Source organism: Frankliniella occidentalis, unplaced genomic scaffold, assembly GCF_000697945.3.
Source record: "Frankliniella occidentalis isolate FOCC.00 unplaced genomic scaffold, Focc_3.1 Scaffold14, whole genome shotgun sequence".
Taxonomy (NCBI): Eukaryota; Metazoa; Arthropoda; class Insecta; order Thysanoptera; family Thripidae; genus Frankliniella; species Frankliniella occidentalis.
This window is the reverse complement of record NW_026267144.1, coordinates 505,578-522,738: the sequence shown is the minus strand read 5'-3', so window position 1 is coordinate 522,738 and position 17,161 is coordinate 505,578. Positions and strand designations below refer to the sequence as shown.

Below are 17,161 nucleotides of genomic sequence, written 5' to 3'. Positions count from 1 at the left end.
GGGCTTCAGCCCGGAGGAGCCCGGCGCTAACCCACTAACTAACAAGCCGAGGAAGCCGGCCGGCCGGGCCAGGCCTAGCCAGGGCAGGGCAGGGCGGGCTGGGGGTGATGATGAGTTACGGAGCCCACTACGCGCGCTGCTTTTCGTTGCAGGCCGTGTAATCATCGCCCCCATACCGCGAACATGTCGGCAACCACTGCACTGCTATACAACACTCTAGAAAATTTGCAGAATGGCTTGTTTTTTGTTTTTTTGTTTTGTTGTTTTAAATCGTCCTTGTGTTTACTTTATACTTTTGTTGTTTTAGTAAACTCATTTTGAGACTGTCTTGAAATGTGCGGGAAGTGGCACAAAGCCATGGCAGAGAAGAACTGAACGCCACTTTAGCCCAAACGTAGAGATCCTCCGGCGTGATGTTGGATGGGGCGTATCGCCACGAGATGTATCCGGACGCGGCACGCTCCGAGCGGCTGAATGTTTTATACCGTCATTCCGCGAATCCATCCAAGCGGGCCCGGTGTGCGCCGGCGCCCCAAAGATTACGTTTCAGTGGTAATCCAGGCCGGCCGCGGCGCGCTGTACATCACGCTCCCCAGCGCGCCCCGCCGCCGCCGCCCCACCCCGCGCCCGAAACTGCTCTCTCCCCTCCGTCAAATGTATCTCCTTACGCCGGGATATCTACATTCGCGTGAACACGCACATAGTAAAAGAAGATAACTGTCAGCCTAGAATACGGCGGCCGTGTCTGACGTCAACCGGCGGCAACGGGGCGACGCAGGGCGTCGTCCTTGCGTGACGGCGATCTCCTAGAACGGCGGTGTCCTCTTGGAACATTTGCGCTTTAGGTGGATGTCATCCATGATCCAAAGCCAAAGTCGGCGTCCTTACGTTCCGCACAGTTTATGAACAAACTCGAATAAAAGCATCCCGTATTTTGAGCGCGCGTCAGTCGGCGCGGCGGCGCTGTCCGAGTGACTGGACTTTTCTTCCGACTGGACCGATACGGCGTGATTGGGGATTTTTCTTGCAGCCGGGGCCGGGCGGGACGGCCGGGTCAGCCGGCCGGCCGCACGACGGGACTGACCGACGGGCCAGGGCAACTTTTTGCGCGCGAGCAGCGCCTTCGGGCTGCAAACTGCGATAGAGCAGAACAAGAAGAACAAGTAAGAGAGGAGAGCAAAAGGCAGTGCAGCGGGGAGGGCGCGCGGCGGCGATCACCCAACAAGCGACTGGTTCCACGGCGCTCGAAACCCTATCGCGGAGAGCCGCCAGGCGAGGCGATGGGACTTTGGAATGACGTCCGCACGACGCGAGTCCGGGCCGGGCGTAGAGGTAACGACGCGCGTAGCATAGCGCCACCCTCTGGGCCGCACATTGCACGCGTACCCACGCCGCCGTCCCATGCCACGATATTGGGAACGTCCGAGTGACAGCGGAAGTGGAACACGGCCCTCTCGACCTGCCATAGCCCCGCCGGCCGCCGCTTCGGTTCAGTTATTCCCCGCGGTCGTTGAGGGCCGGGCCAGAGGGGCTGCAGCGCGGCAAAGAGCACCGTACAGCAGAACCTGTTTCGGGTCCTGTGTGCGTGCCGTGCGTGTATCTGCCATTGCCGCGGCCGGGCATCGGACGAAACGGGAACGGACGGAACGGAACTGCCGAGATGGGACGTCTCGTACGAGACAGCGGCGCAGCAGGGCCGGGCAGGGCGGGGCAGGGCGGGGCAGGGCGGGGTGCGGCGTGGCGGGCGGGACCCCTACGGTCACCATGCTTGACAAAATTTTGGCGTTTCTTTTCGAATGCCAATCGTTTAGACTCTTTTTAGAGAAGACAAGATTTAGGAACAAATAGAGGGACTAGTCTCTCAAAGGAAGGAGAAACTAGGCATTTTGGAAGAAAAGTCAATACTCATAGGCAAGCGAAGCGCAACCACGGCGTTAAGGGTGGGGCTTCGCCCCTCCAGGCCGATGGTCCGGCTGGAGCGCCGCTGGAGCGCCACTACGGCTTAAGCGGCCCGGCCTACGCGCCGCTTGTCCATCCGGACCTCTTATCTTATTTTTGTTCGTGTTCTGATCCATCTCTCTGCCGCATTATTAGCCGGCCTGCAGCGCATCAAACCCACGGCCAGAGGCCTGCCAGGCTGCGAGCTTTGCCGTTGCATCCCGCGAGTCATGACCATGCTCCAGCGACGGACAGGCCAAAGCGCCGTCCGGGCGCGCAAAACTGCCTTTAAGAAATGTAATGTTGAAAAATAATAATAAACGTACATTTCCGCACAAAGCAGCGCGAGACGGCAGGTGTGGACAGGTGCTCGGCGAGAACCACCACCACCACCACTGCACCGCCACCGGGGCCCCGCGGGGGCACGCCAGGCGCACACTTGCTACGCGAGCTGCAGCAGGATGGATGGATGGATGGATGGATGGATGGATTCCTCTCAATCAGGTGGCCCTGCCCCGCTGCAGGCCGGCCCAGCCGCCCTGGTCTGGCCGGTCTTGGGCGGGGCGTGGCGGGGCGTGGCGGGGCGGGGCGGGGCGTGGTGGGGCTCATTGCAGAGATGGTCCGGGGCACTGACCTGCCGCAGCCCCGGGCGGGGTCCTTCGGCGCGCGGGGCCCCCTTTGCTCTTCTTGTCGGTCCCCCTTCGGCCCCTTCTGCCAGCGATCCGCTCCGCTCGACGCGAAGAGAAGAAGGCTCTGTTGCTGTTTTCCGTCCGCGGCCGCCGCCAGTGAGCCCTCTGGAACAGATAGTAAATATTTCTGTAAAGAGGCGTGATGATGGTGGCCGTGCTCCTTGACCGAAAACGGCGCGTCCACTGGCCAGGCGGTCTCTCGCTCCCCCCGCCCCCTCCCCGCTGCGGTCTGCATACTTCGGCCGCGAGGAGCGTCCCGAAGACTCCTGGAGCCTGCGGAGCCTGCGGGCGGCGCCTGGGGGCGGCCCTGGCCGGGGCCTGCAGGAGAGAGGGGCCACGGCTTTTTAATCTGTGCAACTAAAAGCGTCCCGAGAAGTTATTTTCCTGCAGGCCAAGCAACAAAGTTAAACTCCCTCACTCTTTTCTCGCTGGGCGCCGCCGCGCCGCGCACCCCCCCCCCGCTCTCTCTCTCTCTCTCTCTCTCTCTCCCCCCCCCCCTCCCCTGTCGCGCGCGGGGGCGCGTGAGGCTGGGGCGGTGGGGGCCTTCGGTCTCGCGAGCAGCGGAAGTAGCAGCGGCGGTGGCGACAACGAATCGGGCGGCGAAGTGAGACTTTGGCCAATGCGACCGTAAACGCAGCCGATGGGGTGCTTTCATAAAGTGCGCCACAGCGGTGGCTGCAGCCTCGGCTGCAGCGCCCAGGGTGCAACACTGCGCGTTGCCGCCGCGGCCGGACGGCCTCTGCCAACTGAAAGGGACAAAAACTTGCCGACACGAGCATGTTCACACAATTCCACACAGACAAAAACCATTTACAAAAAAAACAAACAATTATTTATTCCTGTAAAACAGGAGTTGATTTTTGAGCCCGGCCTTTCATCAGGGAAAGTGAATTGCAACCACTTCGAAACATGTATGGACGCATATGTAACCCAGAAAAATCGTTTTGTGTTTCAAGTAAAGTTTTCCTTGTTTCAAGTGCACGCTGACACAAGATCAAATTTACTCTTGATGCAAGCTGATATTTTCTTTCGAATAAGAAAAAGTTCTTTTTCCAAAGACATTTTTTTGTGGGACAGTGCCATATAGGACATCCCCAAATCGACCAGGAAAGTGTCCGCGGCCCATGGTAAGCGGCGTCGTCTTCTGAATTATAAGGAAGCCACCACATGGCTCCTCGCTTGTTTGTCTGGCTAATAATTAAAGGCGGGCGGCGAAGGGACTTCCCCCGGCGCGCCAGGTGTAATCACCGCCAAACAAACGATCCCGACCCCTCCTGCCCCGCTCACCGGCCCGCTCACCGGCCCCGATATGGCTTCAAACTTTTGTGTTGTTGAGATCCCGGCCCGCGTTGTTGCGTTTCCTTTTACTAGCGCGGTTTTTCTCACACATTCCCTGCGCGGCTCTCTTTTATTTGTGTCGGCCGTCATTTGTTTTCTTTTACCTTCCTCCATCTCTCTGTCTTATGCCCGCGCTCCGCACGCACGCACACACACACACACACACGGCGTGCGCGGTGTGTGCGTGAGTATGTGGTTCGTTCGTGTGGCATGTGGTTTTGCGGTGGAAGCTAGGATAACCTGAACCGCATTGAGGTGGGTCAAAAACTCGGGAACTGGTCCTTGCCCTGCTGCGAGAGAGAGACCCCGCATGTCCCCTGCCTCTCCCGGGGGCCCCGGCGTGCGAGGCGGCGGCGTGCCGGGAGTAGGCTGGGCTGCATACCCGACAGGCGGCACGGCCATGCGCAGCAGGATCGTTATTATCAAACTCAAAAAATTAATGCTGTAGTATTATGGGGTACGGGTTGCGTGAAAAAGGGTATCGCGATGGATTGGGGGATTTAATTTTTCCCGCATTGAAAGAAACAAAATACCCAAAAATGTGACTGGCCAAAGTGTTCAAAAAGTATACTTAAAGTATGCCAAAAGTGTCACCAAAGTGTAGCAGTGCCAATCTGCTCGACTGTAGATATACTGTACGTTTTACAAACGTACATATTAAAGTGTCATTTCGCTATACTTGTTCCCGTGCAACTGTAAAAATATGTCCCCTAACTTTGACTAATACGGGGCTTTGGCTTCGTGATAGAGCGTCCATATCTTCATCAATTTATCATAAAGGTGGGCGAAGCAGAGAGATCCCTCCTGTGGCGCGAGCCTCAACAGCAACGTTAAAAACGTAGAACAACAAGGGCCTCAAAAAAAATATCGCAAACACGTACATGGTAGCGGAAATGCAGCAGACGGTGGTGTAGTGCCGTGCAGGAATGACTGTGTCGTCCGTCTCAGTCCCTCCCGCATATGGCCCGCTGGGCCGACGGGTGCAAGAGAGAAAGGTAGAATGGCAAAAAAAGGTATGTGCGGTTTGCAAACGATGTGTGTGTGTGTGTGTGTTTGTGTGTGTGGAGAACAGGACGCCTAAATAACAGCATTCACACAGCCCGGATGCACACACGCACCCACTCGCAGAGGCCCAAACATCTGCTATACTGAAGCTGTTTTGTGTTTTATTGGTCGGGTCCAAAACGCAGTGGCGCAACGCATGGTGGCTTGTGGCAGGTCGTGTCGGCCGGGCCAACTGTTCCACATTGTGCGTGTCCAGCCAACTGTTCCAGACACAAACAAGCGTTTTTTGTGCAGGGATTTTCTCCGGATCCTCCTCTTTGTGTGCGGTGTTTTAAGGTATGACGTAAAAGAGTAATTTGTGTGTGTGTTTGTGAGTATGCTCGCGCCTGTTTTGACAGCAGCAACTCTCACGTGTAGTACTCGCCTGCCACGCCTTTGTTCGATCCCCCCTTAAATGCTTTTTTATTTATCAGACTTTATGTGGTGGGGTTTTGTCGGCGAGCTGCATGGATATACTCCCCGTGCTCCCGCATGTGTCACGCTGCCTGCGCACAAACACATGAAAACATTTATTGTACAGTGTCCAGCTGCGCAAAATAACGAATTTGGCAGTTCGTTTCTGTATTATATCGTCAACAACGGTGTATTTTTTTTTTGTACGGTCTCCGATTTAAAACTGCCGCCCGCACATATACTCACACCCTCTTACGTCTCCCACTGCTCTTCTTCATGCCATTTCACATCTCAACGTCACGCCGCGCCAAGCCGCGCCAGCACGAGCGGAGGTCTCGAATGACTCGGCAGACCAGCAAACATGTGTGGGCCCACACCTCGCAGGATGGGCAGGGCGTGGCGGGGACCGCACTAGCTCAACTCCGTTCACCTCACAGTGTCGGATTCTCATTACAGAGAGTCTCCCCCGTGCAACGAGCAAAGAGGCTAGCAAGGGCAACCCTAGACGAAAAAACGGGAAAAAAGGGGGAAGGGGTTAGAGTTGAAAGGCAAAACGTCAGGTATACCTACAAATTAATTTGGCCATTAGTGCTCCATTTTTAACCCCGGGTCGGTTTCGTTTTTTTAACATCTTTTTGCAGCTGTTTAGTGACGGCAAGGCACTTACCAGCGAAGCATAAACTTTATTTTCCACACACATACACACAACAAGGCACTCCGACAGCGAAATCTATTCCATTCCAGGCGCTGCAAGTAGTAGTGTAACCAGGCCTTGTCAACCTAACTCATTCTCCCCCTTCCAGCATTTTCTTTTTTGCGATGCGATCTATCGGTCGGTAGGGCAGCCGCGACGAGTGGCGTGGCACGGTGTGGCGGGGGGACTCGTCTTACACTCGTTTGGACTTTGAAGTGTAATTGGGCAAGGCGTAGTGGTCACAGTCCTATATTTGTACGAACAAAAACGCTTTAAAGATCTCATTGCCGCTGCCACTGACTTAGCATTACACATCACATATATAATATGCAACACTTCAGGCGTACTATTTCTATCGCCACTTTCTTAACACCGAAAAAAAAGATTAAATTTTTCTGTGAAATTAGAAATCATTGAGAGGAGAGGAACAGTTTACCCTTTCTAATCGATCAGCACCCTACACAATCGTTGGACACACACCTCCCACTCTCTCTCTCTCTGTGTATCGCGGTCATGTTGGCCCCCCCGCGCGCTGATACGGTGGCTTTAACACGCGTACGTACCTAAAATTCCCCGTCATAAAACATACATTGTGGCGCCTCGCCTGCCTTAGCCAGCCGGGTGGCGTAGCTACACCAGAGGAGAGAGAGGAGGAAAGTGAGCGAGAGAGAGAGAGAGATCAACAGGAAACGCAGCTTTCATCTGAAAAAGAGAGGAGGGTCAAAACACAAATCCGTTTGGCAAAATCGTCCCAGTCGTTGCCGATAAAAGCTGTCGTTAAAGCTCTATTTCAAGGGGTTTGAAGTACCCGGCCGGGCGGTGCTGCGCTCTGCCGTGCCGCTCCGCTCCCGAGATGCGGTCCGTTCACACGCCCTCAGAGCTGGCCCGGTGTGTGATGCCCCCTCCTAAGCCTCGCTGGCGAGGACGACTAGCAGAGCGGACTAGCGGGACCACTTTGAGGCAACGCAAAAACAGAATCGCGCGAAGTCCTCCCTCCTGGAGTTGGCTAGTGGAAGTAGAAGGAAAGGGGTGAAGAGGACAGCGCGGAGGGGAGACGGAGGGGGCTCCTATTATTTTTTTGCACCTCCTATAAGACGTTCAGTGCGCGGGACAGAGGAGAGAAAACAAGCCGCCAATTGTTTGAAACGAATAGTTGTTGCAATACGGATCCACGCTGTGGCGAGCCGCACCATATTTCCGACTACCGATACCACTCTTCGAACTCTATTGCGCAGCAGCAGAAATGCACAGCACACAAGCACACACACACGCGCGCGCGCGCGCGCGGTAGAACAGAGAAAGAAAAAAAAGGCAATTGGCGAGTTGGCCATTCGAGTGGTGACTGATACTACCTCATCTTGCACCGTCAACAAGCGGGGATTTTATCGGTGTCCGCTGCTGTAGAACTGACCTTTCTGAAGTGCATTTTTATTAAACACTGGTGTCGTATTTTTGGGGCACTGTCGGGTGATGATAAGCCAGTCCGAAAGCCAACCTGTGTCAGCAGCAAGGTCACGGAGACACGGACCATGGACCAAATGTTTGTATTTTGATGGTCAGGCGACGCGCGCTAGGCTCACCAAAACTTACTCGGATGATGTTTTCCTATTGCCACAATCGCGATCCATTCTACGCGACAAAACCGACAGCGACAGCAAAAAAACGACTTTTGGTCGAATCCCGCTTGCCTGTCTGCGTCATGGGGCTAAGAGCATAATTCTAGGCTTCCCTCAGTTTTGCGGATATTTCTCCTCCGGCCAACAACGACGGCGAGCCGCCTCCTCAAACTACGCAAACTGTTTTCTCCTCCGCCTCTGCGTCACACTCCTGGGCCTCGCCCTGGACCACTCTCCCACTCATTTAGCGCCGTTTTTAAGCCCGACCGGGTCGGTGCGGCCCCTCGGGCCCCGAGGGGCGGCCCAGCTCCGACTGCCAAAGTGGCTACAGCGCAGATCCACTGCAAACGAGACTGCCGCGGGCAGCAACAGCGCAGCAACAGAGCACTCCCAATGAATGAATACGCAGGCCCGCTCGGCCAGGTTGCTCCCCCTGCTTCCTTGTAGAAAATGCAAGCAGCCGAAAATATGCCCGGAAATGCTAGGAGCTGCTTGTGCTGCCGCCGTTGCCGATGCCACCTTCCGAGCCGCAGCCCTATGCATGTAAATGCAGCACCCCACTCTTGTGAAACTCTCTCTCTCTCCCCCCTCAGAAACCCTTTTCTGACTCCCTTTCTCTCCAAACCCCACCCCTTCCGTCTCTCTCTCTCTCTCTCTCTCTCTCTCTCTGAGCCACAGCACGCCTTCCCGCACCCACCCCCCTCTCCGCCCCCTCGCTCCATTTAGGCAGATGCACCAAGCTGCAAGTGGCGAGCCCAGTGCAGCGCGCGCTACAGCGCTCCTTGGCCCCCAAGCCGAAACGAACTGTCGCCACCCTCCTCCCCCGGGGCTCTCCCCTTTCTCTGCCCTGCTCGCTGTGCGCCACACCCAAGTGCATTGTGGTGCACCTCGCAAAAAAACACCCATCCCCCTTTCCACCGCCCCTCCCCCGTCTCTTTCTCGCGTGTTTTTGCGGCTAGCGTGCGCCCATCACATCACTGGGGTCCTCGCACAGCAACGGCCGCCCGGAGCTGCAGCAACGCCACACACCAGGTGAAGCAGGCCGTTGGGCTGCAGCAGCAGCACTGCCGCCGGCGGCCAGCTCAGACCATCGCTACTGGACGGTCGCGCGACTTTTTCTTTCTGGTTCAGCTGGCGCGCACGCGGAAGGCCCGGCCCGCCACGCGTGTCGCGCTCCTCGGCCCCTTCCACCTGCGAACCAATCCGACCGGTAATTAATTGAAGATACCAATTTATGTCACATCCATCGAGGAGCAGCCAGCAGCCTCGCGGCATGTCATCGAACACTGCGCGCTGCACCTGCCCGACCGGCCACCTGCCCCGCCGCCACGCGACGCGCGGCCAGCCAGCGCCTGAAGCCAGCGTCCACAGCAACTTCAAGTCCGCCATTCCGCGAAAAGCCATGTCAAAGTAGAAAATGATTGTGTTGTGGCAGAGGTATCGGCGGATTGCGCGTTAGCCGACGCAAGATTATGTGTGTTTTTTTAGTGCGGAATTGGTCCTCTAGTAGGCGGTTATCACTGCAGAAGATGCGCGTTCATACTCTGACCCCGGCAAGCCACAATAAGTTTGTGTCGCTGCCCAATTTGGTTATCATATCTCGCCGCTTCCTGCCCAAAAGTGCATCGCTGGCCCTGCTGCGAGGTGAAGTCCAAGGCCAAGGCTGTCGATAAGCGACTAACGCCGACGGCAAGGTCCCAAACGGGGCAGACTAGAGGGCATACAGTACTGTAAGTTTCATACGAACACCTGCTCTTCATAACGTAATAAAATATTTAGACCATATTTTTAATTGGGAAATAGAATAAAAATAAAAACTCAATTCTTCGCGGAATGTTAGGAACAAGGTTTGTGTCACATGCACAGATAACATTTTTGGAGCTTGGACAATATATATTTGAAGAACATACAATGCCAGCCACCTTGAGTGACCGGAACGAACAGTGGGACTTTTCAAGGTCACTGAATCATTATTTTAACAAATTTTCAGTTCAACCTCTCGAGTGGTGTGGAACTTAGCGATGAGCCACTGCCCACTTGTGATGTGAGGGCAACCAGGATACTTCACTTTGGCTTCAAATATGATGAAAAGGTGTGACGGGTACCGCAGCATCATGATCATCGTGTACTTTCAGGCACGCAATGAGCGGAAAAGAGGCACCCAGCGCAGCGAGGGCGCTGCTGAAAAAGGGCCGAAGGGGAGGGCCTTTGCCTCGCTTCCACAGGCCTCCCGCCCGCCGCCTCCTGGCCGCGGTGGCACAAAGGGAGCCGACTACTTATGTTCCGGCCGCCCCGCCCCGCCACGCCCCGAGCCGCGGGCCGCCGTAGGCGCTCCCACCGCTGCGTATTGGGCTGTTGCGTTCGATTCTAGACTGCAGCAGCCCATGGGAAAGACGAGGGACACACACGCATTCCTGTTACTAATTAATGAGGAAGGCATCGGGAGGCGGGGAACGGGGGCGGGGGGTTGGTAGCCTCATGTACACACGGTGACAAAAGGGATTCAATCGGTAGAAGTACGAAGTAAAGAAATACAAATGGGACACCTCTTAAATCAACGCCAGTCCACTTTTCGAAAAAGCCTATTCGCTTATTTAAAGACAACCAATGATGGGCAAAAAAAGGCGATTTTAAAGATATAGCAGGGGACAAGTCTACAGCTAATTTCCAGCGAATCGCGGTGAGCGCGTCGTGTGCGTGGACCACGCAGGAGGTAGCGGCGGCGTTCTCAGGCAGAGCTAACCACCCCGCTCCGGGCCTCCTCCCCCCGCTGCCAGCCCGGCTCGCCGCCGCGTCTTGGGTGACGGCACAATGCTACAACTACCCTCCCTGGCATTGACTCCCTCATTAACCCAAATAAGCGCCTTGTTGCCCCGCCACTGACAATCCGGACCGCGCCGAGCCGAGCCGGGGCCGACACGGGCCGGCCTTCCTATCCCCTAGGCAGCAGAGGAATCGCGCTACGACGCCACCAGATTGTATCAAGCGATTGGATTCCGATCAGGGAACGCTCTGAGCGTGGCGTGGCCGGCCGCGGGGATACGGTCAATCACGTGGAGTATGGAGCCGTGTAGCACGTACTCTTAAATGCGGCTACGAAAAAGGGTATGTTCGAACGCCATCTAGTTTTTACGCGTCACCTTCTGCACACTTAGAGACGATTTCATCGCGAGCCGAACTCTCTCATCTCCTCGAGTGCTGCGACAAACACATGGCCAGCAATGGCTTCTCCAAGCTGAAGCAGGCAACATTGTATTCATCTCACTTGTGTTATTGCTCCGCATATGAATCATTTCGCCAGAGCCGGACACCGTAAGCGCGGTAACCATGGCGGCCATTGGGGGCGGCGGGGCCCGACCAATGATGTGCCGATGGACGGCTGTAATAGCTTCTTCCTTTCCGGGGGCTTCTGCCGCTCGCGGGTGTGATACTCTTCGGCTAGGCCAGATGATCTTCTAATGGAACGGCTCTTCCAGGCGGCTAGAACGCCGCGCATGTCTTCGCAGGAGCGCCCTTTAGCTGATACACCGTTGATCCGAGCTCAGGACTAGGCTCTGATATGCCGCCACTTCTGTATGGAATTTCGTCCGCTAGAAGGATGATATCAGTGAGCAACACTTAACAAAATTGCATGCCCGTCAAGTCCACATTTAACTTAGAGTCTGCAATCAAAACCCTTATCGAGGTATTCCATTTTTTTTTTTCATTTCCTTAGTGAGATAATTGGTTCAGAAACGCCACCTTATGCACTTGTACTTCAAACTATTCAAACTTGTATCCCAAGTGCAATTACAACCTAACCCCCCGGACCTGACCATAAATCCCATACCAGCATAATAGGGCTAAAACAAGTAACTCAAAGTTGTACAACTGCAACTTACAATCCTTCGAGGAGAAAAATTTCTCGTGGGGTTCAAAATATTTATCTCGATGTTCTGGTGCAGACGAGCTGCGCAGCTCCCGCTCTCTTCCTAATATGGAGAAACGACTAGCACGTCCCTTCCGACAAAAACAAGGTCGCGAAGAACACCCCGCCGTGGCGGCCGCCGTGTCGTCGCCCGTGTCGTGTATCCCGGTGCGTCCCGTTCGCTGATCGCCCGCGACGCGTGGTGTGGCGTGGCGCGGTGGGGAATAAAGTAAAGGGTTATGTCGTGTGAGCGCGCCTGCCCGCGCCGCGTCAATGGGCGACTCCACTAGCACCATTTAGTTTGCAGAGGCGTATTGTATGTAATGTCGCGATACACAGACCAGATACCCGGCCAAATGCCGTTGCGTTGGCCAGCGCTAGCCAGCGTTACCCACCACGACATAGCGATAAACGTCTCGAGGACGCGAGCGTCGCGAGCGCTAATATCTCTGCCCCCACCCTTGATGATCCTGCTGGCACGCTCAGCTCCGTTACGTAACATCACAAGATCATAACGTGACCAGGAGCCATCGACATGCTCTGCTCACTAGGACTCACCTTAACTCTATGGAGCCTAATGTGGCCCCGAAGGAGACTGGGGAGAAGGTCGCTGGAAACAACAAAAAAGTAGTAGTAGTCATGAAGATTCTGAAAAATGCTTCTGAGAAAGAGTAGTGGTAAAACTTTCAAAACAATGCTTTGTAATACGAAGCATTTGCTTTGTGTTACAAAGGATGCTTTGTAAGCTTAGTTTGTAAGGATTTAACAGTGAGCTGAACTTAAGGTAAAGACACTAAATGAGATTTATCATAAAGAAGATAACATGGGCACCTAAAACGCTCTATTCTTTTTCAAAAGTTTAATTTTATTTCGGCTGACGAAACTGTCGTACCAATCTAGATCACTTATGCGGCTATGACGTTATTTTAGGCCTTTGGGTATGATAAATGGTAATTTTCATTCAGGCCTTCTTAAAATAAGATATTAGTTCCATACCGTCCACACGCTATCATATCGCTCGTCCCTAACTCAAAGCACGCACGGCACAGCGCCTCTAGAGAAACCAAGTATCTTTGCGCGGCGCTCGAGAAACCAAGTATCGTTGCGCGATTCTAGTGAAACCACGTATCTCCACATTTTGGTGATTTTTGAAACCTATACCATTCGATAGAGAAAATTTCCCTCTATTCAAATATATAGTTCCTAAAAAATCGTCAAAAAATGCGTTACGTGGTTTCACTAGTCGCGCAACGATACTTGGTTTCTCGAGCGTCGCGCAAAGATACTTGGTTTCTCTAGAGGCGCTGCACCGTGCGTGCTTTGAGTTAGGGACGAGCGATATGACAACTTGTAGCTCTTTGGAAAATCAAGAACTTTTTGAGCATTTGTATTGTTACATCAAGTAACTAACGTCCATTCGCTTATGATTGGTTCTGGAGCCCGAAAGCTCTCCTGTGGACAGAAATTCTCGCTGTAATGTTTGTTGTGGGAGTCGTGCAAAAGTTCAGTTCAGATAAGAAATTTCTCCACGGCAGAAGCGAATGGGGCCGGCTGGAGGTCATGGGTATACAAACCGCTCCAAAACATAAGGTATAGAGTCTCGTATAAAGCCTACAGAGCCGTACAGAGCTGATCTCAGGGCGCGTCGGACCCAGAAGTGAATGCGGCCGGCCGGAGGTCACGGCTGCGCATGCCGCAGCGATACGAGTAGTGGTAGTAGAACTTGCGAACAAACAAGGGGGTGTGAGGTAAGCGGTACTACCTCGCCGAGCTCGCCAAGGTCGGACCCTGCCATGTTATTCAAACGCCGGTAGGAGGAAAAAGGGCGCCCCTGCTCCAACCTACCGACTCGTGCCATGGGCTCGCGCCTAGGCTCGGGATGCACACCTGCGCTGCTATCGGCCCTCATTATGCATGATGTAAGTGAAGCGGGACGTCCTCCAGTGGCGCACGTGGCCGCGGCAGGATGTCCCTGCAAAGTCCACACCTGCGTGGTCCAAATCCATTGTGCCTGTGGTTGGGCACTCTTTTATTGCATCTGCTAGGGTTGATAGCCGATAATAATGGAAGCATTTTAGACGCTATATATGATAAAGTAATCAAATTATAGTAAATCTCAATGTATGGTTACATTCTTCACGAGATTTCAAACACGTATTTGTAACATGTTTTAAATATTAAAAATAAATAAAATAGAAGTGGCAAAGTTGCAATTCAAAGAGTACTTGCTCTCCTGCACTAAAATCACTAAAATTTAAAGTGCCAACTTATGGATCTTTGCAGACCGTCTTGTTACGTTAGAGCACTCTGCTGTACCCACACACAATTACATAGGCCCAGTGAAGCAAGCAGCCCGCCTTGCCCGCCGGCGCGTAGAGAATTTACGCGCCTCCAAGATGGATTTTCGTCTCGAAATGGCCTGTCCTAGCCATTCACTATGTCCAGCTTGTGGGTGGTGTGCGTGTCGCAAGCTTGCCAAAGCTGGCCTGGCCGTCCTGCCCAGCTGCCTGCCGCTGGACGCGTGCCTGTTCCCGCCGAGGGGGGTCCGCGGTGGTCCAGGGACGGGATGGTATACAAGCACGTGGGCTGCGTGCTGTATACGTTTTATGATTTTCGTTGGTGATGTACCTCCTCCTCCTACGCCGTAGGCTGGTAGTAGGGCAGGCAAAATATGTGGGCACACCAGCACTGTTAAGCTTCAAATATTCACCGTTAGCTACGGTGAATATCACTGGGCGCATCACGGTAAAAAGCGTCCAACGATTTTCAACGTAGCCGACAGTGAAAATTTACGGCAGCTTACGCTAAAAATCATCGTAGATTACGGTTAAAATTCTCCGTAGCTTAGGGTGAAAATTCGCCGAAGCTGACAAGTGCTGCAGGGTTCATTGTAACTTACGATGAAATCGGACGTAAGCTTTCATTACTGTGCAAAGGCGATGGTGGTGGGCGTCCACACCAGGAGAATAAGCGGCCCTGTTAACCTGGCGGCTAGGCTCCGAGCGAGCCAGCAGGCTCGCAGGATACGCAGGAATATATTTTAATCCATTGCCAAACCAGCCCAGCGACTGGCGGTGGTGGCGGCAGCGAGCTGCAGCTAGCTAGAGGATCCGCTCCTATAGCGGCACACACTACCGCAGCCAGAACTTGTCATGGATTCCGCAGGAAATGCAGAAGGACTATGCGAAGGCTCTCGTATGTTAATGGTTATCGCAGCGGAATGGCTACTGGTTTGTGGATGCAGGGGCCGCCCCGCCGCACTGCCGGGCCGGACCAAACGCTCAGCGAGCAGTTAGGCCGGTGTATGTCTACGAGGAGGAAACGCAAAAGAAATAAATAGCTGGATTAAAAAAGAAAAACAGCAGACGCTAAATGTTTTTGAATGGTTTTGTGCAAATTTTCATGATAAGTTAAATGGTAATTTTGGTTTTTCGTCTGGTAGAGAGAGTCCTAAAGACTGCATAAAAAAATCCATAGCTCAACGAACGGCTACAGTATTATTCCTACATCCGAACTGTGTGCCAACCCCCCCCCCCCCCCCCCCCCTTTCCCTTTTCCACCTTCCACCGGAGCCAGTGCAGACAGCTGCGGGACAGCTACCTGTCCGCCACGGCTGTCTGTTTTGGACCAATCAGAGACCTCGTTACACTAACACGTTCGCCTCGTGCCCGGCCAGGCCAGTTCCGACCCCAACGAGTTTCCTCGCCCCTGTTGCAGCGTCCCCGGTCGTCCATCGCGATGCAGTTATGTGCCCTAATAATGTTGGGGCCCCGCAGGTGAACGCTTGGCCAGCGCCGCCCCGCCGGGGCCCCGCCGGGGGGTTGGCGCGCCGGGCCGGTGGCGCCCACGCGGGGCCCGTGTGGGAGGACCACCACCACCGCCAGGCCACTTGGCTGCATCGCAGGGGGGCCCCGGCCCGGCCCGGCCCCGCCCGGCACGATGTGGCCATAAGGACTATGAGCGGGGTGGTGGCGGGGCGTGGCGCGATAAACGAAAACACAGTATTTAAGTTTGTCCCAGTTGGACAGACTTATTTGCCATTCACCTTCACTTTCCGCCGCCGCCGCCACCTTCACCGTCGTGGCTGCTCAGCCACTGATGAGCGGCGCCTCCACTTCCTTCCTGCGCCACGCTGCGCCACCGCGGCGTAACACTATTGGCAGCACTCTGGTACGGTACAGTGGCCCCGTCCCGCACCACGCCGGGCGCCTCAAGGGCGCAAGCCGCGCCACCGCAAGATGCAGTCAAGTCACAAACCGACAGTCTCCACATCCCCAAATTATTACCAGCAGTGTATGCACACTGGGCAAATAAAAATGTGTGAATGTTTAAATTGTACCCTTTCAAGACACGAGGGAATTCAAATTAGCAAACTTGTCCAAGTGAGGGTGTGAATTTTCCTCGGAGTTGTGCACACTTTGTACAAACCAGTAGGAGTGCGAAGAAACTCACACTCTCTCCAGGTGTGCTCCATTCGCACACAGTTGAGTTGCCTGTCTAACAGTGGGATGGTCTACATCAACGTTTTAAGAAGAAGCACGGCGGAAAATACGAAGTACAGGACTAAGATCAAGCACGCGGTACGCGTGCTGAGCAGGATCGAACGCCTGTGAAACCAAGGGTAGGCAGCTCGCCCAACACAGAGTGGGCCGAGACCCCTCGGAGCGGGCCAGGCTCGTGGAAGAGTTCAGGGAAAGAACGCGGACCACCGCTTCTTCATCCGAGATATGAGCTTTCCCAGTATTCGTCGAGCGCCGACAACTCGCCGGTTACACAAGTGCAGAGGCAGGGCGAGGGGTTGTGGCCCACACCACACGGGTGGCACCACCGGCGTCCTGCCAGGTACATCAGGGCGACGGCTTGCACGGGCTTGCTTGCACTTCGCCGCCGCGGCTGCAGCTGCGGCTGCGCGACGCCACCGCCGCCACAGCAGATCGTGGGCCGCCGCTAGCCCAAGTGTGTCAAGGCAGCTGCTAGTGCGGCTGCAGCTGCAGCAGGCGACGGCAGCGTGATACAGGAATGGTTTCGGGCCGCCACGCGGCTCCACATTGTCACTTTCGCACGGCCGAGGGAAGCTTACAGGCAAAAGTAGAGGGAGAGAGGGAGGGAGAGAGAGGGAGAGAGAGGCATAAGAGGAGAAGTTCTTAAGCTAGGAATGTTTCGGCAGCACGCACACGTCGCATGTAGGGATAGGGGAGGGGCGCTCTGGCTCGGCGGCAGCAACAGAAGCGAATACCAGCGACAGCGTGGAGCAGCCCACAGGCCCCGCAGCGCTGCAGCGCTGCAAAACCTAGTCCTTGGCGAAAACCTCTTTTCTGCCTCGACTCGGCTTCAGCCCAGGCGACCTCAGCTCAGGCAGCAGCGGCCGCAGCAGTAGTGGTGGTACAGCAGCAGCAGCCGACGACCAGCCGGCCAGCGTCCCGCGTTGTCAGTTAAACGACAGCCGATAACTTTTGGTTTCGCACCACCAACGCCGATCGCACATAAATCTCCCGGGCGTCGCAGCTGCAGCCACCCCCCC

General features: G+C 54.8%; 1 protein-coding gene across 1 annotated transcript in view; it reads right to left on the bottom strand.

Moving 5' to 3' along the window:
* LOC127748822 (uncharacterized) overlaps nucleotides 1-17,161 on the bottom strand; it is a 131,953-nt gene that overhangs the window by 45,853 nt on the left and 68,939 nt on the right. Inside the window, exons 4-5 of the mRNA XM_052263834.1 lie at nucleotides 12,199-12,250; nucleotides 2,573-2,732 (exon numbers count right to left, since the gene is read on the bottom strand). Coding sequence (XP_052119794.1) covers nucleotides 2,573-2,732; nucleotides 12,199-12,250 — 212 coding nt within the window. The remainder of the gene's footprint in view (nucleotides 1-2,572; nucleotides 2,733-12,198; nucleotides 12,251-17,161) is intronic.